The sequence below is a fragment of the Excalfactoria chinensis genome, chromosome 1 (assembly GCF_039878825.1).
Source record: "Excalfactoria chinensis isolate bCotChi1 chromosome 1, bCotChi1.hap2, whole genome shotgun sequence".
Lineage (NCBI taxonomy): Eukaryota > Metazoa > Chordata > Aves > Galliformes > Phasianidae > Excalfactoria > Excalfactoria chinensis.
Window position 1 is genome coordinate 21,318,109 of NC_092825.1, and position 26,844 is coordinate 21,344,952.

Sequence of the window (26,844 nt, forward strand, 5' to 3'; positions counted from 1 at the left end):
TGGTTATGGGGGAGATGGGTGGGAGAGAACAAGGCAGGGTCTTCCATTTCAAAGTGGAAGAGATCACATCAAACTTGCAGCAGGGTACACTTCTTCAGGACACAAATATTTCTTGTTGGATATGTAGGTACCATCTTAGCTGGCTTACAGTGCTACCTTACTGACTCTCTCCCAGCAGGTGTAGGTCAGTGCACTTGAGTAGAACCAGAAGGCACCTGAGTCAGCGTGTGCCCAGGGGAATGGGAGCTGTTTTTCCATTAGGGATGAAGATTTACATGCTCACACCCCTACCTTTGTCCCAGCCATGATAGTGAGCAAGGCATAGGCAAACACTAGCATTACTAAAGTGACCATCGCTCTGTCAAAACACAACTTTTTCCAGAGGACATCAGCCTAAACTAGAAACATCTGTGCACCTGGGAGACAAATAATGACTAAACAGTTGATTCTCTGCCCCTCAGAAAACCCCAGGTAAAAGTTCAATTGCCCAAGCCGGAGTAGAATCAAAGACTGCATACCCTATAGGAAGTGCAGTAATTGCCTTATACAAGCTGTGCTGTGTTGTTGAGACAGCCTCTGCTCCAGACTGGCTCCTGTGGAGCCACAGATCACTCGTTAAAATGACTCGCATCTCGACTGAATCTTAATTAAGAAAAGTGTGAGGAGCAGGTGTTAACTTGTTTTATAGAGTAATTATAGTCCCTAGGGACTCCCTAGGCACAGCTAGATACAGTTACAGAACATTCAGAAGTTCCTGATTTTGACACACTTTGTATCATTTACAGCCCTGTATTTGTAGTAAGTATTTGTTCATATTCATTTACAGATAATGCTTTGAAGCCAGGCACTGTAAACCCCAGAGCTGCAGGACAAGGCCACAGACATGACTTTAGTGGGGAAAGATGCTGTTTCTATCTGCTGCTAACTTGAGACACTGCCAGCTCCATCCTGCCTCCAGCTTATCACTTGCCTTTCCCTCTGTGCCTTCAGAAACACTACCATTCACCTATTGGCATAGCTGGTATGTAATAGCTGCCCAGACCAAATAATCTGAAACTGCTCAGGTTAGTTTACACACTTTTCTCTGTAGAGCCATGTCCTGGTTTATGTTGTTTTGACTGGCTGGGTTAGAGGGCAACTACATGAATAGCTATATCCACAAAGTAACGGGGCAGCAATGTCTGGGGTGTAATTTTGTGTGTAAGGTGTGGAGAAATGCACAGAGAAGTAAACTCTTCACAGAGAAAAAAGATGATATGTGACTAAGGTTTTTGGTTCAGGCTTTTAACACTTATTTGATGCTTTTACTGCATAGTAAAGTCAGCAACTCCTAAATTACTTTAGGGTCTACATACACTTCCAGGACAGGATCAGTGCTGATAGCTGGAGCTCTTGGATGCAGACCAGGTACTTTTATCTGATCTGGTACCTAAAGCAAAAAAAAAACCAAACCTCTTTTCTTTTCTGGAATTGAGTTCCTGCCACCTTGACTTGTCTCATGAAAGGAGAATCATCCATCCTTCAATATTGTAAAGCTGTAAACAGAGATCTGTTCTCCATTTCTGCAAATAAAGGGTCTTGAACCTGCATAACCCAGCTTATCATTTAATGTTCTGCTCTCCAGGTTACATGCAGGGCTGGTTTCCTCCAGATCCGGTGCACAGATAAATGACTGAGCAGCCCAAGGAGCAGATGCTGAGAATGCATCAATCTGGGCCATTTTGGGAAGCATGTCCTGCTAGTGGTGGTAGTGTTAGGCACATGATCAAGCACTAGGTCTAAATGAGCAGAGTGGGGATATGATAATATCTGTGTTCCAGCTCCATGAATCCCACAGCTGCTTCTCTGTTGAGCTGACATTCATCTATCAAAACTTCAGGTTTTGATTGAAGGCTTCTATATGTTGCTTTAGGCTTTCTGTACAATAAGTAATATTATGGTATAAATGTCTCTAGAGAATAATTCAAGCATTGGTCTTTCTGTGATGAGTACAGATTATGATCAGTTATGAGGCAGTTAAAATGCCTCAGTTAAATATCTGGAGCCAAGTAGAAGAAATATAGTCTCTGATGCCTGAAAACAGACAGGTGGTTCCTAGAAGCTGTCATCCTTGACTTCCAAGCTGAACCTGCTTTGAGGTTGAACATGTTTTGAATACATGTTTGGGCTCTGCTTTCAGAGCTGAAGGTATGCTATTTTAATAGCTCCACCAGGAGTTCAGCGCTGAACTGTTCTAGAGACTGAGGAGCCACACAGACAGACAGCATTACAAAGTTACCAGACCCTGCCTCCTTGTTTCTGCAGGAAAATGATGCAATGTGGAATACTGGGGCAGATAATGGGTGTAGCAGTAAGACCTGTTAGGATTTAACCTTTTAACTTCAGCAGTAAATCTCCTTTTCTGTCTGTATTTTATAACAACTGGGCAAAGCAGTGAACAAAGGATACTGAAATAGGATTTTACAGTAGTTAATAGATACCATTGCTGTAAAAAGAGCTCAACAAAGGCCTTGAGATGAAAAAAATTATCAGTCCATACAAACCGTGTTCAAATTGTAATCACTCCAGTAAAAACATCAGTAGGAGACAGCATCGTATTATTAGTTATAAAGATGCGAGTCATTGTTTATTTTTGAAGGAAACCAGTTGTGGGCTGTATCGTGCTGGGTGGTGCATTGCATAATGACTGGCGGGGTTGAGCTTTCAGGGTTTAAAATGTTTCTATTCTATTAGGATAAATAAGGAGCAGTAGTTTTCTTCAAATATATCTGAGACACTAAAAACTTTTTATCTAAATCCACAGAGGATATATAGAATCTTTGGATCTGCCATTTGAAAGTAAAGGAAATAAACCCCACAGAAATAATAAAACTTGTCTGATCTAGAGAATACAAGACAATTTGATTATCCAGGGAGGCTGTACTGACTGTATCAGGTAAAGCAGAAATATTATGTTAAGCTCCTAAATCCTAGTGAATCATAAAGGAAATATGGAAGTTGGTCATAATTAGTACAAAAGAAAAGTTACAAGACATTTTCAAATTGTTCCATGTGATAAACTCTGCCAAATACAGAACTGGTCTTCAAACTCTGACAATATCCCTCAGAATTTATCAACCTTAAGGGCTGCTGACAACTTTCATTTCATCCACTTTATCTGCAGTGAGCTCTTTGTAACCACGCTGGCTTTGCCAAAAGGCATCTGAGGCATTTGGATTCCTCCCTCAAGGTTTCTAGTTCTGCAGTGACACCTTCACATAGCATAGAATCATAGAGTGTCTAGGGTTGGAAAACACCTTGAAGACCACTTGGTTCCAACACCCCAGCCATGTGCAGGGCTGCCAACACCCAGCTCAGGCTGCCCAGAACCCCATCCAAGTGGTCTTGAGCACCTCCAGGGATGGGGCATCCACAGCTTCTCTGGGCAGTCTGTGCCAGTGCACAGAGTACCATTCTGAGTAAAGTATTTCTTCTAACATCTAATGCCTTTTAGTTTAAGGTGTTATGCCTTATCCTATCACTATATACCCTGATAAAGTCTCTCCTTATCTTTCTTGAAGAACCCTTTACATAGTGAGAGGCATTTCTTTTACATCCTGAGAGAAGTACTGAGGTGCTCACTGTTTTACATGCATTGACTATCACTGCTCAAAATGGATCTAAACATCACTCTATTGAATACAGCATTTGCCATGGGAATTTTGTCCCCATAGAGAACCATTTGTGGAAAATGCCTTTCACAGTGACGCACACTCACACTATGAGGAATAAGTTTGTAGAGATGAGTCCTCCCTTTATTTCACGCAAACAAGCAATGGGAAAAATGACTCCTGAAAAATGTGAAAAGATATCTGAGATTCAGGTGAAGGGAACTGAATTTTCTCCCCTTTAAAAGCAGTTTGACTTTAGAGGAAATCAAGAAGCTGAGTAGGTGCTGTGTTTCACAAAGACCTCAGTTCAGATTTCATTTAAACATACACTTTATCTTCAGTCTCAGGCTACTTAACATGCTGTACCTTGCCAAAGCTGTTGAACATGGTTGAAGGACTGCAGGTAGGGCTGCCCACAGCTGCCTGGGAACCAGCTAAGCAGCCAGGTGAGTTAACCTAGAAAAGGGAAAGGTCCATTGCAGCACAAAAAGGTGCTGCAGGAGCCCCTGTTGTGGCCCTATGGACTCATCCTGCCCTTTCAACTTAATGATTTGAGTATTTTTTAGGGCATGGTTCTCTAGGCACATGACTCAGACTGAAGCATAACACTGTCTTTACTATCATTGAACCACAAGTAAGGGTAAAATGCAGAGCCTCTTTCCATTGTGTAGTCAGAGCTTTTCAGCTCAACGGATATTGTGACGAATCAGTAAATACTACAGGACTGGTACCCACACTGATACTTTGCACCAACTGTTCTGTTGTCCTAAGAGCTGTCCTTCCACAGATTAAGGTAGCAGTGGAATATGGCTTGAGAAAGTTGAATTCTGTGAAGAGCTCAGAGCTGGTGCACCTTATGTGCTCAGCACAGCACAGCTGTTTCAAATTTGTCAGAGCAAATGACTGCCCTCCAGAAGAGGTGTGCTCACCTCCGCTGCACCCTGCAGATTTTTTTTGCTGTTGGAAATGACGAGAACATTAAGACAATAACTTTGATATTCTGAAGAATCACCCTGTGATTCTGCAACAGTCTTCTCTCAGATTTGCAAAAGCTGAGCTCTCTAAAGTGGAAGAGGAACTTCTCATGTCATCTGAAAGAAATGCTGAAGTAGAGCAGGTACATACAGTCAAAACAATGAAGTAAGATGAGCCAGATGCAGAGCTAACAGGCAAACTATATTTTTCATCTGAGACTACAGGGGCTTGTTTAGGAGCTTGACTCTATGCCAAATAGCTCACTGCACCTCTAAAAAATTGCTTTATTCTAAAAAAGTAATCTGAAAGATCCCTGGACTGCAGTCAACTTAATATCATACATATCTGCTTCTTCAAAGCATTCTCTTTGGCTCAGCATAGCAACAGAAGCATAACTATTAGTGGTTATTTCAACCTTGAGGTAATCGGATGCCCCACCACTCCACCCGATAAGCAAATAAATTGTCTTTGATGTCCCTTTAATATGTCACAGAAGAGAAAAATAAAGTAGAAGGCCTATATTTAATGTTGTGAAAAGGATTATTCTATAGAATAACATTGTCAAATGAATATTAACTGTTAAAACAGTATTTGTAGATCATTTTTTCAGCTCCTTGTCAAATAAAGCCGGTTGAAATACAACATCTCCAATGGCAGAGCTGACTTGCCAAGGCATTTCCTTATAAATAGGGAAATCTTTTTTTGTTACAGACAGTTATTCCAAAGATACTCATGGAGATGAACTTGGTCCTGGTGGCTCTCCCTAGAAGGCTAAAACTCAAATAACTGCAAAATTTATACTTATGTGAAAGACAGTGAGTAACTCTCTGGATGGTGATACATCATTCTTCAGCTTAAGTTCGAAGGAATGAAATAATGACTGGAACTATTGCTTTGTATTTCAGAGCATTTATTTTTTTACAGCACAGGTTTAGAGCCCACACCTGTAGTTTAAAGTATATCCTGGTTCCACTCTGGGCTTGACATGTTGCTGGTTAGAAATGGAGCAGGAAACACCACTTTTCTGTGTACTTTTTCCCCAGGTTGGTTAGGTTGATAATGCCAGTCCTTCCATCTGTTCTAGGGCAATTCATGCCTGCATTAAGAGGAACTCACCTTGACTATGAGGTATTTTGCCATTTTAATGGTGCATAATGTGACTAAGGCAAATATAGGGGGGAACAACTATATTATTAGGCAGTGAATACAGTAGAAACATTCTAATGCTTATTCTGGCAAAATATCATAGCAGACAAGATAATTCTAGAGCAAAACAATAATAGTAACACATGTGCTTGCACTGGAATTCAGACATAGTAATCCTTTTATTGTCCTAGTCTTAATTTTGATGTGTACGAACAAGCAGTGCTTCCATGTCAATATTGCATTTCTTCTTTCACGTACCTCTAGATGATAAGATACATTTTGAGTGAGATAGTGAAGAGTCTCTTTTGGCACCTGCATTCCCTTTGTTCATTCCTAAGATTACATGGCTCATATACAGTGATAAAAATATATATATTCAAAGAACTCATTTAAATAAACATTGGTTTGCAAACTGTAACAATAAATTTGTACACATGTAAATACCTACACAGATACATAAAAAACAGCAAACATACAGAAGAAATCCAACTTGCTACATTTGAAAAATATTAAAATTTGGAAAACATTAAGACATCTGTGTGTACAGCACATGTAAACCATTTTGTGGTGAAACTGGAAGTGATGAATTGCACATTCGCCAATATCAGCTACAGTATGACAAAGCCAGCTCTTTTTCTCACTGTAGCTGATGCTTCAGCCATAGTCTTTGATTAAAAACAAACCACAAACACATAAACACAGGTTATGCCTTAAAAAAATTTGTGTACATAACAATAACAGCCACAGCATGTGGATTTAAATGAGCAAAGAAGATCTTAACAGAAGCAGAACTGCGATACTCCTATCATTGATCATCTCAATGGCAATTATATTTGGCTGCCTTTTGCATCAACTGATGTTAATGACTTGATATGAAAGCTCTTGACTTAAAGTTTGTGCAATTCTTTTTGCTTGTGCAGAGTTCCAAACCCAAGCTTATTATCTTATGCCATTTGCATACAATTATATTCCTTAGATAATCACATTGCTCAAAAACAAATACTGACATTTGCAGTATTTACGTACAGCTCCTGACCCTGTCTTTCATATAAAGCTCCATTTCAGGAAAAACCTCATGCAGAAATTCAGGGACATTTACTGTAAGCATAGCAGCAGCATATTGTAGAGAAACACGTACATATATTTTTACACCGTCTCACTAACTGCAAGGTCATTGCCTAAACTAAAAGCTTTGTTAACTTAGTGGGAGGTCTCCGAGATTAGAGGGTACCAAATCCTCTTTTTGAGAATCTACTGACAATCTAGGAAAATAGGGTTCCATATTGCATGACTTCACATATCTGAAGGAGCAAGAATTCACAGTACAGTAGCTGGGGATACAGACTGTGTTTAAGGTTCTTGTTGGTGAACTCTAAACGTGTTGTCATGAATTTCTAGTCTTATTTCTACATATGGTAGCCCCTCTTTGCTACAAAGGCCCAGAAGATAGTAATTAATTTTGTGCTATAATTTGTGTGTTTACTGACATCGCTTGTGGCTTCCTTTTCCAGAGAGAGTGGAAGCAAGTGGAGGACTATATATAAATTTGTGAAGGGGGAAGCAAGCCAGAGAGCTCAATGGATCCTTTATTAGACTCATACTTACCTGGTTCTGACTCCCCTCTCTAGTGTGTAAGTGATTTATTTATTTATTTATTTTTTACTTTTCAAGTGATCGTCGTGCTTTTAATTCATACAAAAACAATACCGCTTCCTCTTAAGACATTTGTAGTTGTGCCAAAATGTATCAGGCCATGGATTGATCAGATGTTTTCTAAAGTATCTGTTATGGTCATCTAGTCAGAGTCAGCTAAAGCCATAGTGCTGATGAGGATGATGCAGTGTTTCTGTGTTACGATGGGGCCTGCCTTTTGCAATGGGAAGTGACAAAGGTCAGCTTTCTTGCATATGGCCATTCTTCTGCAATGTGACTTAGAATAAGTCTGTTAAAATATTCACTGAATTTACATGTTACTTTAAGACAATTACAATCAGTCTCAAGTCTAAGAAATCTATTTCTATATTAACTTTAGAAAATGCAAAAAATAGAGTAGACATCTGTTGCATTTAAGATAAAAAGAAGGGAAGTGTTTCCAGGGGAAAAAAAATGAAGTTCAAAAGGGCACTTTCAAATTCTATAAACCAAGTGTCTAAATAGAAAAGGTTTGATACTGAAGGGGATTCCATCCACATAAAATAAAACTCTTTAAAATGGAATGTACCCAGTTTCTAAATACATTCAAATATTACAGTGTCTCTATAAATAGAAAATTAGATAGTGCGGAAGAGCTAAAGCAGTCCTTTCCAAATTGTTCAAGTGTATATATTTCGCTCTTTACTATCATTAATAAACAGTTGCTTGAGCTACAGCTGTTCTAACATTTGGCAACAGTTCAAGTAACTTCCCCTCTGCTCTCTCTTTGCATCCCTCCATCTTCCATTTTGAAACCACAAAGCTTGATTTCATAACATGTTAGGAAAAATGCCACGTTTCAAACTCTGTTGGTACATATGCAGCCAATCAAGGAAGCGTGTCATAAATTCAGTATGGTCCTGCTAATGTCATTCACACAGTGGCATATCTCCAGTCTCAGCACTATGTCCAGGAGAGGCTATGTGCTGACAAGCCCCCTCTTACTTGCGCAGAGCCTGTTCAAAAGGATTTCAGAATAAACTTGATTTATTGGACCTCGGACATGATATGGGGACTGAGAATTTGATGCATAGTCCTGCAGTTGCGATAGCTTGCTTTGACTGCTGAAATACTTCCCCAGTGTGTAGTGCCTTGATAACGTCATTGTTATGTGTGGACTTTCTTCAGAAGGATTGGATTTCACCACCTGCAAAAGAAGTGACATATGTGAATGCTTTCTGCATGCACCTAGAAGGATACACAGCTGTGTCTACACAAATGTTGAGGCAGTTCTCCACAAGGCAGATGCTGATACTCTTACCTTGAGTTGCAAGTTGCTTAGAAATGTTATTTTAGTGGGTCAACTTGTTGCAATAAATGCTAATTAATGTGTAAGATTGTATTAAGCTTTGAAATATAAATGTATATGACCTTCACACTCACTTGGCTGATTCTGTAATATCTTCAGTATATTAGACCCTCTTCATTAGGGATAATTTTTTCCTGAGCTATCATTTTTCATAGCTTGCCTGCACATCTACCTTGTGAAACACAAACTCAGGACAGCAATGTTTAAGTCCAGATGTTCTCAGTTCCCAGTAAGTGAGGAACCTATGCTGTTTCTAAGCTAGAATGCCCTCACTCTCAGGTCCTGATGCAAGAGTGGCTCAGCTCTCCACTGGACTAAGAACCAGGCTGTGCCTTGTTTCTCCAAGAAGAGACTCAATTGCATGTTATATGCAGTCTTCCCTCTGCTTGGATGTTCAGGGCATCACACCAACAAAACCACAGTAAAGAAAAACCCTCCCCCTCGGGCCACTACTTATGCATAAATCTCTGGAATTATCATGTTCAGTATGTATGGAATAATCAAATACCTATGGAACTAGTGAGAAAGTGAATGGTAGGGTTCTCAGGAGCTTCTTAACTAGAGAAGCCTCATGATGCTGAAGACCTGGGCTCAGTTGACACACAGTCACTGATTAATACTGAGGCAACTTCATGAGAAAAAATACAGAATTTTTGCCCATGGAGGATGGAATACAAAGCCCAGTCAGTAACAAAGGAGCCAGGCAGTTAATTTATTTCTGATATCTCTGGTGGTTTTCAATTTTGCTGCTGTATCAACCATAGCACAGGAGAAAAAAAACACACAAAACAAACAGACCAAAAAAAAAACAAAAACAAAAAACCAACAACCAAACAAAACAACCTAAAAACCAAACCAAACCAAAAAACAGACTTAATTTCTTAATGAATATATTTATGCAGGAGCATATTAGCTTTGTAAAAATATTTATTGTCTATTTACTGATAGTGAACAATCAGAAACAAAGTTAAGTAGTGAGGCTCATAGTGAATGGATTAGAGTAACTCACACAGAATTAAATGCGAATGAAGAAAAAATGTTCGAAGGCTTGAAAAACTGAGCAGAAAGTCTATGATGGAGATGGCTGAACTAATAAAAGAACAGGAATTATCCAAGTAAGAAATTAATATATCCTCAGATATTTGATACAGATAAGCCAAGGGCTGTTATTTTTTTTTATTATTATTATTATTTATTTTTTTTTCCAGGCAATTACTACAGGTTCATTTTTCTAAATTAGGGCCTTAGGTCTTACAGCTATACCAAAATGATGCCACCTAGAACCAATCACCCAAACTGCATTCCTGTTAGGCATAATCTCCAAGGAATGCAATCTAATATGCACTCAGAAGCCAAGCACTTATTAAGATACCAAAATACCAAGCTTGCTTGTTTCTCTTCTGTTGTGCCCATGATTTCATTGCCATTAAATTAGGGAATAAATCTGAATAAAAGTAGGTTCCAATAAGATCTTTATAACTGCTGGCAGATCAACTTCTCCACAAGCATTTTTGATGCATGAGGTAATTACAAAATCATGTTTGCATATGTCCACAGAACTAGGAGTATGTTTGGACAGAAAGATCCAGAGTTATGCAAGACTTTTTGTCCCAGATCAATATAATTTTCCACGAGTCTAGATTCCTTGCCAATCTGCTGCAGATTTCTGTGCTATCAGCATGACCCAAGGCCCTCTGAAGTGTGTTGGTGGGGACTCAAATAATTTATTAGGACAAATGAGATATATTTGACCAGCTGGTGAGAACTAAATGAGAGTTGATGAATGCATTTTGGTTCTTGTTTTCTGATCACACAGAATGGACATCCCTCCATTGCCACATGGCCATGTCTTGCTTCAGTTTACAGAGGGGTGCTGTCTTCTGGGAGATTAGAAGGACATTTTTTTAAGAGAAAGAAAGTGAAAGTAAAAAGTAGATTTAATCACCTCATCTGGTTTCATACAACATGAAAAGTTCTGGAGTTTTACATAATGTTCTTGGCTCCAACCTCAGAGGCAAAAAGCCATTTTCCTAGTGGAAACTGCTTCAGCACCTGATGAAACTTCATTTGCCAGGATGTAGAAATAAACTGATGACAAAACTGTTAAAACTAACGAGGTACCAAAAACATTCAAGGACTCTCTTTTTACTTTCGTCAAAGATCAAGTCTGGTTTTTGGTGGCTGATGGATTCTCCTGGGTACATCTATGTTTCTTTCAACACACTGGCCTCTCAAGCCTCATTAATAACAGCTCTACAAGCCAAATTCTTCCCCGATCTTCCCCAGAAACACACACTCTCTGTTTAGATCCTTGGGCAGCTAAGCATGGCCAAATCTGCACATGAGCTCATGCAAAATGATGGAAAAGTGCCTGAGAAATGCTGATGGCTGATCATGCCCTGCTGTTTTCCACCTACAAAGCTTCTGAAATATTTCACTTTGAAGTCCTCTGTTTCACTGAAGAGCTTGGTGGAAATGGAAAGCATCAGCAGTGACCCACGAAGACACCCACATCTGGGCAGTAGGTAAAAAGGGGCTTGATGTAGCTGTCTGGGTGAAATGGAGGGAGGCGTTTACTCCATGGAACTATTTATCCATTGCATAAATATCTGCTCTGTGACTTATTCCCATCATCCCAGCTCCATTTGGGCCAAGCTGTGTACATCCCTCTCTAATGTATAAAGCAGAGCAGATTAAAGGATCAGCTAATTAACCATGTACACTGTGTTTGGTCCCAGAACAGGACAGAGGCCAAAGCAATGGACTGAAAACATATGAGTGCTGCAGAGCCTGAAGGAGAAACCAGCTGTGAGGCTTGCCCTCAGCACTCAAAAAGGTCTGATAATGCTCCCAAGCCTGTGCTCTGTCCCAGTCAGCCTCATACTGGAACAGAGTCCAGCTAGGCACAGCTGATTGTTTCTCTTTTTTTGGAAGCACATTTATGGTCTGGTAGACTGTCTTATTCCCTTTATGTGGAATGTCTAAGTAGAAAAATCAAAGCCTTATATTAATACGTTTTCTGAATGCCGTAGCTGGTAGAGTTAAATATAACCCACAAGCTTCAAGAAAGTGGTCAGGCTTGCTATGCTAGGGCCTGACTGACAGACACAAAAAGGATACTCTGGAATTTTGCTTCAATTTTACTATAATCAGCACTGAATTTCACTTTGTTTGTTTTAAACTACTCCGAAGTTTAATTAGCCACAGCATGTCTTGTTTTTCAGCGCATACTGTGCATGCCTGAAGAAGAAAGTCTTTTTATTAGATATTTCCATCTTCTGGAACTTTAAGGGAAATACACCACAGCTGTCCTGACATTTCTTTACAGCAAGAATCAGTGCTTCTACCTTGTTCTGGGTGTCACAGCCTACCTTTGTAGCTGTGAAGCTCTACAGGAATTCTGTGCTAACTCTGCATGTGGTCCATTTCCTGGGGATTGGCTTGACCAAGAGTAGGACTTATAGAAAAATAGGCATGACTTGGAAAATTAACCAAAAGCTTTTGTCCTTCTATTGAGGGATTCAGAAAACATTTGGTGGTCGTTCTCATTTTAAGTCATTTCTTTTGACAGAAAACAAATCCCTAAAATCATGCTAGAAAAATGCTTGCATTTCATTTGTGTTGGTGTCATTATTCTGGTCAGAAATCAAAGTCCTGATACTTCTGTTAAATAGCTACTTACTGACACAAAGCCCCCAGCTGGCTGTGAAATACCATAAAATCATTAACTCTTGATTTCAAAGAGACATCCCTCTTTGCATCCTTTTTCTTCCAATTTTAACTTTTCAGTAAAAATTTCTTTGCATTTCATATTCTCATTCTGTTCTGTGAAAGAAAGTGCACCTGCCATCTGTCTTATGGTCATGCAAAAGCTTCTTGGAAAACAGTAAAAAGACAAGCCACATATTCAAAGGACCTCTCAGTCAAATCAGAAAAACTTTAAATATCTTGTTTTTCAAACTCTCATTGGTTTGGCCTCCTCTGCACTGAATTTGTGCCTAGATATAATGTGTTTGCTTATTTGTGTCTGATTTAATCCACGGAATCCTATCATTTGTAATATGCTGCAAAAACTCCCAGCCTTGGAATGAACAGAATAAGAATATGTTCTCATTTGGCTTATTCATATATTTTGCCACATCCCTGTTGTGCTCACTCTCTACAGACCTCATACAAATAAAGAAATCAGAGACCTGGGTGAGAATGAGAACAAATGACTTACATTTCTGTTCATTTAACCTGTCATTGTAATGATATCAGATAACTCTTTCTTAGACATATGAAAACATATATACAGAAATAAGAGCAGCCTTTCAATTCTGAATTCAGGGTTTGATGGGAGTCTGCCAATCAGTTCAGTTAGGAAGGCTTAGGACAAAACATGTGAGACTGAACTATTGTGAAAACATAAACAGAGTACATGAAGAAACAGTAGAGATACGTAATGGATAGCAAATCCTGTAAGATCCTGGAAAGAATAAAATATTCATTTCCAAAAATTACCTCTCTAGAAGAGCAAGCTTGCTTCAAAGACCCACCACCACACCAGCTCAGCCTGTTCTTGGACAGCCATGCCATTTGGTCCAATATAGTGGCCAAGTGCCACCATATGTTCCTACCGTCTCTACAGCCTTTACTCAGGCCTAACTTCGAGTTATGAAAGCAACTCTATTTGCATACCTTTTTGTTTCTAAGCTCCTAAGTAGTTAAAATCTCTCATAAATACCTGAGAAATACATAAACTCCTACCTCATGGAAATGACACCCGCACTTCCCCCGCAGGAATTCTTTGTATCGTCCCATTGTGATGATAAATGTGTCAACAACTTCATAGCCATATGTTTTTGCTGTCTCCAAGATAACCAGGTTTTCATTCCACAAGTTTCGTACTTCTGCCTGCATTCCAGATAACATATTGCAAAGTTTTTCAAAAGAACTTTTTAAAGGTTATTTTACTTTGCCAATGAAATGAACAGTATAACTGCATTTTGAACAAAACAATTACATTATATGTATTTTCTTAAAACAGGTTATGAAGCATATAAATAGTTATACAAAAATCTACAATATTTTCTTTTAATTACACAACAAGCTGGATTGATTTAGAAATCTAAACTAGAAATCAAATTAGCAGTAGCTGCAATTATTTTTTCAGTAGATTCCCAGCTTCCTTTCCTTCATGGGAATGTTTCAGTGCTGTTTAAAATTAAATTACTGAGTGATTTTTTAATATATATTTTGTTAATATAATTAAAAAAAAAAAATCCTATTGTGAAGTTGTCTATGTAGCAAATGATTAAACTGCTCCCATAAAGGATAAATTAATTCCAAACAAAGACACTGAGAATGTTGCTTAAATAGAAATATACAGCCATGGATATCTTAGGCATAGTCATAGTGAAGAACAGAATATTTTTTCTTAAATATTGCAGGATGGCCAAGAACAGAAAGAAGGTTAGCTATAAATTTGTCTAGGCAGCACATTTTGACACTATAAGTAGAAGGGCTCTGAGAGTAGCTGGAGTAATTCAGAAGTCCAAAGCACCCAAACCACATGGGTCATTTGACATATGATTCAAATATTGAAAAGGAAAAGAGAGAGAGTTGCACACTGAAGTTGATATCTGGAGTTTTCTGTACTTACTGGTTGAGAAACAGAATAAAAATAACCTTCGGAAGCATTTAATACTTTTTCTATCCTTGCCTCAGCTACATAATATCAAAGTTCTCCTTTTTCCTTCTAAGTCTGAACCCTGCTGAATGCTATGGCAATAGCCTTGACCATATTTCTTCACACTGATTTCAGCCACTTCTCTAATGTCCCCTAATTTGGTCATCTTTATAAACAAAGGAAAGGGTTGGAATCCATAATGAGAAATACAATAAAGATTATTGGCAGATAATGTAAATCTAGGAAGGAGTGGGCAAAATCTGACAGGGTGGCCTCTATAGCAAAAATCACATGCCAAATAAAGAAATGTGTTATGGCTGGAAGAAGAGGTGAACAGCAGATCTGAGTGTGATAGGAGTGTTCTACATAACCTAGGAAAGCTAAGAACTTTCTCTATTTAACAGGTGTGGATAGCTGGAGTGCTGTATGCAATGGTGGTAGGCATTAATTACTTTGTTCTACCTTCCAGTGCTTCTCAGCTTTGTCTTATCCACATATTTCATGTATTCTCTCTCCACTAACAAAATCATAAATAAAAATATTGAACTGAATGAGTTATTCAGTGCATTAAAATGAACCCATCTGTTAAACTGAGAAGCCTTGGACATGGCTTCAACTCTCTGTATTACCCTCTTGTCCTGATTGTATCACCATATGGTGATACCCTGTGCTCTATCTGGTATTGAGAGCCCCAACTCAACTTCAACTCTGGCATAAGGCTCAATATTGGAGGTTCCTCTAATTCTTGGCACAGTTGACTGAGTACAGTGCTTCAAATGACTCTGATTGCAGTGGAATTCATGAAATAAGGCTAATTGGTTTGAATCTACATCAGTAAGCCACAGTAACACATATAAACACTACTCTTTCTTTGATCCACGTAGAAGTTGCTAAGCAGAAGAGGTAAAATACTTTGGCCAGACAGAATATATGATTGCTGAAATAACAAGTCTTCTGTGACTGTGACACTCTAAATATACTGTTACTTACCTGTGATAAAGAATGTATTCCATCCACTGGGAGGTGAAAGCCCATTCCTATGGATTTGATAATGACCAGGATATTTGATAGATTTTCTCTATTAGGCAAGTGAAAAAAATAGGACACACATTTTACTTAACATGCACATCAAAAGACATTACTTTTTTTTTTTCTTTTTTTTTTTTTTTTTTTTTTCCGAAGTCAGTTAAGTCCACACCCATAAGAAAACAAATGAACTGTTTGCATTTTAAATCTCTGGTGTTTTCCCATAGTTTATCATATCAAGTCTTGACATGGAATAACACTAAGTGCATAACATTACCTGTTCAACACCTTTCGGATAATTTGCAGGTGATTGGAATTAAGCCACTGAACGCCACCTACAATTAGTACGGTCTGGTCTGTGTTCTCCAGGGGACGTGATCTGAAACCCAGAAAGAAAAAACAACATGTTGCCTTAAAACAGATGGCAAACATTTTAACGGCATTGCATTGCATTTCACTGAACTGTATCTGGCACCCTGATCAGAGGCCTGATGTCATTTTCTACTATTTTTCAACCACACAATACGGCCTGAACACATTGTGTTTAATTGTTTGCTTACTTTACTTCCAAAATCTGTTAAACACATTTGTGAATAGAATAAAACACAAGCAAGCCAGCAATGGAGTTTATACAGTACCTCTGCAAAAGTTGTTCTAGTGCTTTTTCAAAAGTTGGTCTCTGGTTTGCAGTCATCCAAAACTGGGGATAGTAGGAGTAACTGATAAATGTTTTTCCCTCATTTATATTATCATAAAATTTAACATCATGAGTCTTTTGCCATTCCTGAAGAGTCTCATTCACTCTTTCTATTAGATAGTACATCATCCCTCTGTTAGTTGAGTCACCTATAAAAAGAATCTTTGGATAGAAAAGAAGATGTGACTTAGAAGTTATACATGCCAAAAGACAAAAGCAAATAATAATATACAGCCAGGCTGGAGGCTTTTAGACCCTTTTCATAAAACTCCAGAGAACTCTCTGTGAGCTGCCTGTTGGGGCAGGCCTGGCAGCTCAGTACTAAAATACTGATTTAGCAAACATTATAGATGAAAAAAAATACAAGTTATACATGTCTATATTTTCAGAGTTAATACTTTTTATCCTTGTTTTCTTTAGCTTAAGTTTATAGTTAATTCAAATTGCTAGTACAGTTCCTCTCCTGATTTCTTGCAGTTTCCTGCTTTGTTTCCTTCAGTTTTTCATGTGGTTTGTTCCTACACAGCATGTCTTGGTTAACTTCTGTCTTCCATAAGCGTGATTAATTAGAAGTTACACCAAAGGAACACACACATCAATGAGTGCAACTGCAGCCTTATTTGTAAAGAGATGGTCTTTCTTTCATTTCAGAGAGAATTAAAAAAGAGATCTATTTTGGTGTCAAAAAATCTGAATATAGTCCTGGACTGTGTGTGACAGGAAGCACTGCATCCTAAAGGGAACTGAAAGAGCCATAAGGATAGCAGAGGTTTCAGCAGTCTGTCTCTGAACTTGCAGATGAATAAAGAAGTTAAATGTAGGGTTGCTTTGATCCATACTATTGACTCTGCCAAATTAAGCGTCTCTGTACAATGAGACCACAGAACCATAGGTATATATTTTTAATACTATTGCCCTATGTTTAGTGGATAAAACTAACATTTTCTTCTGCTAAAGAAAACATGTAAGCAATGGCAGATGTCCAAATATGAAGGCTCACTGAGGTTTGCCAGTGAAACTGCCCGTGATCTGTAAATATCACAATCAACCAGAAATGCACATGAGGGAGCAAAAACATAAAGGAGAGTCAGAAATCCCACGAAGCCATAACACAATATCAGCCCTGTTTTCTGTACAGCAGTGTGCCTCTTTTTCCTGCCTCCTCTGGAACTTGGGGTAGTTGTCATCCTATAAGTTGGGGTTGCTGTTTGGTTCTTTATTTAATTTGTTGGTTTTTTTTCATACTTTAACACATCCACCTTGAATGCTTGGTTGGGCAGAATTCAGACAACACAAGATTACATGTTTAAGAACATCTTTCCAAAGCGTGCCTTAGAGATTCTACATGGTAAAAACATTATGGACTTCTCTCATCTAATAGATCTCTATTTATCTGTTCCCTTCAGGAACAGTTTTAGAGACTGAATTTAGTCCCCCACTATGAGCCTGTTGTGAGAAAAAAAAAAGAGCCACAACCATGTACCAAGGAAAGCTCCCGCAGGACAGAATCTGTTCCACATGAGCATACCCTGATCTGGTGGCAGAGCTGAGAATGCACACAACACTAATGTGAACATCCCATGCCCTGTCTGCAGGCTGCAGAGAATCATTATTTAGGCACAGAAGCTGTTTTAAATTCACACAGAGAAGCTGTTTTATGTCGTTTTCTGGAACTCTCAAAGCTGTTTTGCAGATTAAAATTTGTAAACAGTTGTTGTTCGTGCTTGTACCGCACAAGCGCTTCTTTCACATGCAAGGGGATTTCCAGCTCTTCGCATTGTGCCACAAGAAACCTTTTTAAGCCAAGCACAACATGATTCAGAAGTCAAGGATCTTTGGCAGTGAAAGGATTTGTTGGATTCTCCCTCTCTTTCCTTCTCTAACACACAAACATGCACACAATTATTTACAGTTTGGAAGACAGTCCACACTACAATATGACCTAATTCTAAAGTAGGATAACTTCAGGTTTTAAACAAGAATTCTTCAACTTGCAAAATCGCTTAATTTCTCTAGTTTGTCTATATCCACATCTCTTTAATCTCTACTTCATGAATCCATCGCTGTGTTGTATAGATGCATATCTATTTAAAGAGGAGTTCTTAGATATTTGTAGGCAAGGATATCATTAACTTGCAGCGTGGGTGAGTAAATTTCTATAAAAGTACGGAACAGCATTAGCAGAATAACAAACAGGCTCTACCAGGTTACACACTGTAGACCATGTTAGACTATTTCTCTTCTAATAACATATAACACCGTTTTGGTATCAGTTACCATAGGGTTTTCCAACTGAAAAGGACCACATTCAGCTATAAGCTACAGTGATTTGGAAAATGTAGGAATTTTACCTTAGTCCTTGTTGTATAATGAGTAATATTCTGATAAATATTTTCCCTTCTAGCTGTATGCAGTCTAATCTCATCTAACTGTACTCCAATAGCAGAACAAGAGCCCTCACAGTAACAACAAAAAAAGACACGAAAAAGAAATGAGAAGAGCCATGGCCAAAGCCCTCAAACATGACATATAGATGTAAAGATGTCTTAATGCCATGACATCATACAAAAATATAAGATTGACCAAAAATAGTATTATTGTTCTGAGAATGTGAAGGAGGTGCTGGGAGTCAGAGCAGACTCTTGTAGAGCAGTCAGCATAACTAGATGAATTAGATACTTGTCAGTGCCCTGAGGTACTTCTTCAAATAGCACAAGACCCACAAGGGTGTACACACCTCACCTCTGAAGGAGTAAGTTTTGAGTCTCAAAACATCTCAGTTTTCACTTTGAGTGAGCTTGTTGAGAGGAGTTAAAGCAGATCAGGAAAAGGATTAGATCCATGTCTGAGTGTCCATGTGGGAATGTAGGTTTATTACTAGGAGAAGGTGTGGCTGAACAGGATGTCAGGAATGTGACAGATGGCAACATCACATTGGTGAGGAACACAGGCTGCACCAGGAAAATTAACCTAAATACTCAGAAACCGGTCTGCTAAGAGAATAGTTAAGACTTGATGTAAGAGGAGAAGAGGAAAGTAAGCCAAAGTAGACCTGTGTTTGTACAGAAAGAGAGATAAAAAATGTAGATTATCCTCAAAGATGTCAGTCAGTTATAACCATATTAGCTTTTAGTCAAGAAACCTCTGACTTCAAGCAGGTATGAGCTGTGCCAAGACAGTATCATTGAAATCATGTAAGTCTGTTTAACTCCAGCTACTTCCTTCACAGTGAAATCACAGCACTGTTGAAAGATATATCATTAAAATGAGTGCTGCAGTGTGTGAAACCTATGGTCTCTGCCCTCTCGCCCTGATGTCTGTGATCTTCACTTGGAGGCGTCAGCAGACACACTCTGGAGACTGTGTGCCACATTCTGAAGGGGATGCTCTCCCATAAACAGAGCACAGATCTCAGACAGAAAGATAGCTGTGGATTCTTTGTAATCCAATGCATTCCAGGCTGCTGGATGCACAGCGCATCACCACCAAATCTGCACACACAGAGCATCCATTCATTAAGGCCTTCTCTGCATCCAAAAATCTGGTTCTAACTATTGTTCCAACCATGCTGTAAGACATCTGTTAATCCTGTAAGAAAACAGACACACTCTTTTTCTTCTGCCTAATAAATAAAAAAAATAAAAAAATCCATGTGGGAGAACAGGACTTTTACGTGTAATCCTACCTGCAAAATGTCATTTCAAAATGCCCTTGTTCTGAACTGGCCGAGTACACTTTGTTGTCATATGCAGACCATCAGAAAGCATCTTTCAAAGCATCCACCCTTTGCAAGTCAGCTTCATTATCAGCATTTGTTTGGACAGCCCAGAGGCTAAAGCAGGTGGAGCATAGCCCCAGGAAGAAAACTTGCTTATGTCCACCAAATATTCCGAGAGCTTTGATGAATTAGAATAATCATTAAATGTAATTGAATGTGTGGTAGCTATGGCAACATCACACGTTTCTCTACAGCTGCAAGAACTTACCAAAGCTGAGTATGCCACATATTATTTGAACCAGGGGCTCTGTGGATGCTTCTGTTTAGCTCTATGACAATAATGAGCCCAACGATGGTTCAGGTGTGCAGAATGTGCTGTATCTCATTTTCTCCACAGTCTGGCACAAAGTTTAGTCCTGCGCTGTTCAGGTCAATGGGGGATTTGTCTGCAGGATGACTAAAGGATCAGGCATACATAAGGCTATAATTTTACCAGACAGAGAACAACACTGTCACGCAGACAGATGCTTTCAGCATCTTCTGTTGAAAATGTTTTGTGAGAAAAAAATCCATCATAGCTTACAGGCTTTAAGAGATTGTGTAAGCACAGTGGAATTCACTTCTTAACCAGACCTATCATTATAAATTAACCATGCTTAGGAAATCTAAGCACCTGTAAAACCCAAACAGTACTTAACTTTAAAATATTATTAAGAAATTATAAGCTAAAATTCCTGTTTTAACAGCTGAATTTTAAGTACTTCAGCAAATATTGCCTTTTCACATTTCCTGTTCTTAATTACACATGATTCAGTGGTACTTTATTATAAGACTAAACTCTGAGCAATATTTCTCAATGATAGACATATCTCCCCCATGCTATTGAGGGCAGATTTCCATGTGCTGCTAATTGGATAAATAATTACCTGTTAGAACTCCTTTTCCTATACCTTTCTTTTAAAAGTTATTGTACAAAAGTCAGAGCATCTTGTCTTAATAGAATTAGACAATTCTTATAGCAAATTCTCGTTAACCACAGAGAATTTGCTGAGGCAGTATCATACATACATTCTTTTTGTTGATTGTCTATTTCTTTCATTCAATTAGGGCGCACATGGAGTACCCTAAAACAATGAACCTGCATCTTATTATCCTTACTGAGAGTTTAGAATGGAACATCTTACTGAGAGTTTAGAATGGAGAACAATTGCAAATGCTCAAACTGGAAAATCAACTCAGCCAGAACCACCTGAGCCTCAACACTTCAGAATTTTCCTGTTTACAGTGTCTGAAATGCAAACATATGACTGACTAGTCTTGCTAACACATCATAAAGCAAAATGAGGCCTCCTATAAACTGTTTTTGTGAATGCATATCCTTTCTCATGTCTCCACCAATCTGTTTCACTACAGGTGGTCTTAGGTCCTTATGAAACAGAAACAGCTTAGCCCAAACACAGTTTTATGTGCACACAAACTAAAATAGTAGTTAAAAATGATGTGAAACCAATTTGAAGTCACAGCCAGGGTAGGTGAATCACTGTTACAGAGAAAGGAGATGATAATTTTAGAGATGAGCTTTGAATTATAAATGCATTTTAACAGAAGACATGAAAGCAGCTTGAAGTTAGAAATAAAAATTGAAAAGCATATTTTGGTAGGCTTTTTTTTTAATGACAAATACAAGAAAGAAGTGCTGTTTGGATGATCGTGAATATTGCTCCAAAATGCTGATAAATGCATGAAAGAAATCAAAGAGCAAGAGACATATCTGAGCGCTGTATTTAACTGTTCTATGAAACATGACAAAAAAGTACAGTTGCACTTTTGGAACTGGATTTTGGACAAAAATCAGAGGCTTCAGACTAATGTATCTCAAATATCACTAATTCCTTTGCCTTCAATTCCTGATCAAATCCTGCACGAGTCTGAATTTTCTCCAAGGGGTATTCTAGAGACAAATCCACAAAATCACAGAGATTCCAGGGAAGGCATGACATCATTTGATCCATTGGTGCTACTGTTCTTACTCTGTTTTCCAAAGGAAGACTTGGTAATTATGTGGACTGTTTAATTGCCTTATTTTGAAATAGATTTTGAGCAAGAATTCAGATACTGTGTGGTCTGCAGGTAAGAAAACAGGGCTGAGTTGGGAGAACTCACAGTTACTTCCAGCTCTGATGGAACAGTTTTACTTCTGATGCTGCAAAATGTAGATTTTGTGGAGAATAATGTTACACAAGATGAATAATTCAAATGTGATGGCATACTACAAATCCCCAGAATATAGAAATACGTACTTTATTTGAACACATTTTGGTAAGTGAACATGAGTGATTTCTGTTGTCCTCTAACTTAAGTAGGATTAGAAAACATTCTAAATCATCACATCTAGACTAATTTTGGCTTATATTTTGTCCTTTTTATGTTTCTGTTGTCTGCTTACCGCACTGGTATTGAACCCTTCTGTTTATTTTACTAAGGAAACTATGCTGTGATTAATTGATATTAATTCAGTGATCTCTACAGTGTTTAAAGCTGAGGTACATAATGGTTTGAAAATAGCATCACAAGTTAGGGAAAATAAATATTTATGTGTGGTTACAAAAACCTCTTAAATATGAAAAATGTATTAATTCACAAGAATTACACATTACTATCTACTTGGTGGCTCCCTTATAAAACTGATGTGCAAAAGCCTCTTTCAGTGGATGCCTGAAAAAAAACAAACACCCAAACTTTTTCTATCCTATTCTCAGACTGTGTAAAGTTTCCTTTAATCATAGACATAATCGGGAATTAACACCCAAGCTGAGAACCATTCCTACTCATCCAATTTATGTATAAAGAAAGACTGTCTGACTTCCTAAGTTTCAACAACATGAGGGACTTGATACTGGCCTTACAATTATTCATTTTCTGATAGAAGCACAAATGTTACTTTAAAATGCTATAAAACATTAATAATACCACAGTGTAACAACAATAACATTGGAGGAAGAATATAGGAGACAATAGATCTATAGTAAAATGGGAACAAGCATTAGGATGATGACTTATAAAGCAGGTACACGGACATCTGTGAAATGGTAACATGAGTGACTCAGCAGCTTTCTACAGCCCAGTAATGGTTATCAGACAGTGATGCAAAAGAGGCAGAATAGGAAACATATGCAATTAGTTTTACATAGATTTTTCTCACACTGTGTTAATGCACTGCACATAAGCTCTGGCCCTTGTTTGACACTGGAAAGGATGAAAGTCAGAACACAGTAGAATTTGATTTCAGATTGGCTATAGTGGACATTTAAGAACTGTCCTTGGTTTGACACAGATGAATGCAAGCACTCATTCAGGAGGTGAATCCCACACTGCCCTGTCAATTCACTTCTGCAGCAGTTTATCGTTCTGCTATCCTTTAACTGTCTGACCAAAGGGTGTTTTCTCATTGAAACAGCCCCATGTCTATGGAAATTAAAAACCAAAGCTAGCAAATCAATCTCTATTGTTTGCTATGGTCAATCCAGAAGCGCTTGTTTTGTATTTGAGAAGCAATTTGAGCTTCTCTGTCACATTAACCCACTGTTTTTTGTTTGTTTTTGTTTGTTTGTTTTGAGAAAAGTGTGGTAGGAGAAACCCACAGGCAGAAATCAAGCCAAACAACAGTGAAGAACTCTGTGCAGGACAAGAAAATGATCAGAAATGAAGGATAAAATGTTAATTGGAAGACTATTATTTTTGTATTTGTCCATACAGAAGTTCTACCAGATTCTATGAAAATGTTAATTACTATTCTCTTATGTAGAAAATACACTTTAAAAAATCTTTATCACAATTAATTACTTACTTTCTGGATACTTGTATCCTCAGTAATGTACCTGAGCCTCAGATCAGAGCTCTCTCTCAACAGTTTTATAGTCATAGCATGCCTATTAAGGAGACCTTCTATTTCCAAGCAATCACCTTAGAAGCTTCACTATAAGAAAAGAATGTGCAAGAAGACTTGGTAAGATTAGTGTGCACAAGCAATGCCATGCATTAGGTATGCAGCAGAAGAAACTAAACTTGCAAGAAAAGTGCGAGACAAACTGTAACATTTCAAATTCCTTCTCTGTTTACCACGCTTGGATACTCCTTGCATGTCTCACTGATAATCACATACATTGCAGATCTTGAAATTCCACTGGTATGACCTGAGTTTTATGTGAAATGGCAGTGTACAACTGTGACTGCATAGGAGGCTATATTATTGATAGTGGATTCTCTATCAAAAACTTTTTCCCCACTATAATAAAAATGTATTTTTCTTAAACATCACTCATGCAGTTTCTTTTAAGATTCCAAAACACTGAATATCCAAGTAAACAGCAAGAAATTCAAGAGCAGAATCCGTTACTTACCTTTCTTCCCTCCACACATTGCTGGAGCTCAGGCTTATCAAGCACAGAGTATTGGCAGCCATGGGGCTGCCACATTATTTCTCTCCAGTCACAGGTTCTGTTGTCAGAGCAGCTGAGGCAAGGGACAATCCACTGCCCTGGAAAACAGCAATGGGGTGTTAGCATCTCCTCTGTGTTTTTATGAGGAGTGTTACTATGGAGCAAGTGAGACATTCTCAAGCATTTTGTGACAGCAATTTTCCATGTATTAAAGAGACTCTTTCCTTCTCTGCATTTCTTAGAATGTAGAAAGCATGGGAGGTTTTGCTCTCTCAGAAAGAACTGTGAATGCTCAAAATTGACAGTAGCTTTTGGGTTCATTTCTCAGTTCAGTTTTGCTTTTCTTGCAAACTGAAGCTTGTCCTTTCCCAGCAGAAGGGACAAAATAAAGTCAAAAGGGGTTAAAGAGGCAGAATGGGAGAAGGAAAATATTTACAGTTCTGAAACATCAAAAGGCAAGATTTGTTCTCATCTATCAACATTCATTCTCATTTAGCAGACCCTGCTAAAGAGGAAGACAGACACTTCAGCACAGTCTATGTGATAGGACAAGAGGAAATGGTTTCAAACTAAAAGAAGGGACATTTAGACAGGATATAAGAAAAATGTTTTCTACAATAAGTGTGCTGAGAGAGGTGATGGAAGCCCCATCCTTGGACAAAGTCACAGTCAGGCTGGACTAGGCTCTAAGCAAGATCTAGCTGCCGATGTCCCTGTTAACTGCAGGGAAGCTGTACTAGAGGACCTTTAAGGAACCCTTCCAACTTAATGATTCTATGATTCGATTCTATGATTCTATGATTCTCATCTAAAAGCTGAGTAGTTGATCAAAGCCTCTGGGTAGAAAAGTAAAGCAAGAGAGATGATGGCTTTCCCTCATCAATACTGATTTTTTAATTTTGTGAGAATTCATAAAACCATAGACATGCATTTCAAATGGTTAAAGTCAGATGAATAATTTACATGACTGACCTCCATTTTCAAACATTATTTTACAGTTAAAGAGTGCAAAGTGGGACTGTCAAAAGTCAGTGAGTTTCAGGCATCTGTTTCGAAAGGCTGAATGATTTACTTAGTTTGGGTCTCTAAAGCTTTTTAATTCCAAAATCCTAATGAAAGTCAGAGGGAGTTTGCTTCTGAATGAAGATAGAAAACTTTTGAGCTGCCTTTATATTCAGTTCCACTGCTTTCTCCAGTCCATTCAATTGCAGTGTCCTGACAAAAGCTCTCAGTGTCCATGTAGCTATCCCAGCAAAACCTGATTTTTCCTGATTAAAGAAAAAAGCAGATGCCTCCAAATTCTTCTGTCAAAGCTACCAAGCCTTCTTAGCATGCTTTGTTTTCTCCTTGCAGCCCAGCAAATGTTTCCAGCAGCAAACTCCTGCAGAGCAGGCCTGCAGTCATTCCTACTGGACAGCAGCACCAGCCTGGCGGGCTTCTTGGTGTTTGTTATACTGCTGCTACACAAGAAGCATCAACACAACACAAGGTCACTGTTTATCAGCACTTATCAGGCCAGGACAGAGTGGGAGGCTGAGAGAACCAAGCTTGTAGAATGCCAGAGGCCCTGGGCTGTCAGCTGCTACCTCAGGAGCAAGGCCATCTCCATGAGTCACCCCATGCTTGAATTGCTGGAAAGTCCTAAGTAAATGTTTTGGCAAGTAGCAGATAAAAGAGTCTTCTTAAATAAAACTATCAAGAATTGTTTGTGTGGGAACCTGAACTGACACATCTGAGGGCAGAAAGTATCCCACAGTGCTACGGCTGCACAGCTCCAGCTGCTGCTCAGCCTGTCCTGCAGCCACTTCTGCTCCATGCAGAATGCACTCACCGCCAACTATGCCTGCAGGTGACACTGCACACAATGGCAGGCTGGAATTAAATGAATGCCTGAACACTGCCATTATCACACATCAGCACATCTAACCTAGCTCGTGCAGGCAGCCATGGGGCATGCAGCCTGCTGCAAAGAGGAATGACTCTGGGCCATGGTGCTAAAGCACATAGAACTGCTCAGCGCTCTTCACACAGTGCAGTTTTCAGTTTGTGTTCTTTCTGTCCTAATTACTGTTGTTCCTCAAGGACAACACTCCCCACATTTGATAACAGAGGACCACTTAAAGTTCAACATTCATTAGGATAAAAAAGTATTGTAGTTCCAAACAGGTAAGTTATATGGGAGATGAGAGACCTGACTGTAGGTCTCGGTGAGATCTCACACAGTTTTTGCCTAGGGACTGAAGTAAATCTTTACCCAAAGCTACTAAATGATGACCCAAGTTCTAGAGCAGGGTGTGCTCTTCCACCACAACAAAGATTTCTACATCCAGTGGTGGATCATGTTCTCTCAGCACTGCTCCCATGCCCTATCTGCAGTCTGTGGTGAAATGCCCATTCCCAGCTTCACAGCAGTCATATAAACAAAGTGAGAAGTACCAGGTCTCAGTACAGTAGAAGGTGCCATGTGAATGCCTTGTATCACGTTATACTTCCTGAGTAGCAGAGTAGGGGAAAGAATGAA

At 38.7% G+C, this 26,844-nt stretch overlaps 1 protein-coding gene across 2 annotated transcripts in view; it reads right to left on the reverse strand.

Moving 5' to 3' along the window:
- Nucleotides 1-5,924: 5,924 nt before the first annotated feature.
- Nucleotides 5,925-26,844, reverse strand: part of CPED1 (cadherin like and PC-esterase domain containing 1) — a 137,726-nt gene continuing 116,806 nt past the window's right edge. For both annotated transcript variants that reach the window (XM_072344264.1, XM_072344272.1), the window contains exons 19-24: nucleotides 24,285-24,421; nucleotides 16,108-16,328; nucleotides 15,747-15,848; nucleotides 15,434-15,521; nucleotides 13,522-13,668; nucleotides 5,925-8,610 (exon numbers count right to left, since the gene is read on the reverse strand). In XM_072344264.1, coding sequence (XP_072200365.1) covers nucleotides 8,383-8,610; nucleotides 13,522-13,668; nucleotides 15,434-15,521; nucleotides 15,747-15,848; nucleotides 16,108-16,328; nucleotides 24,285-24,421 — 923 coding nt within the window. In that variant the 3' untranslated portion in view covers nucleotides 5,925-8,382. The remainder of the gene's footprint in view (nucleotides 8,611-13,521; nucleotides 13,669-15,433; nucleotides 15,522-15,746; nucleotides 15,849-16,107; nucleotides 16,329-24,284; nucleotides 24,422-26,844) is intronic.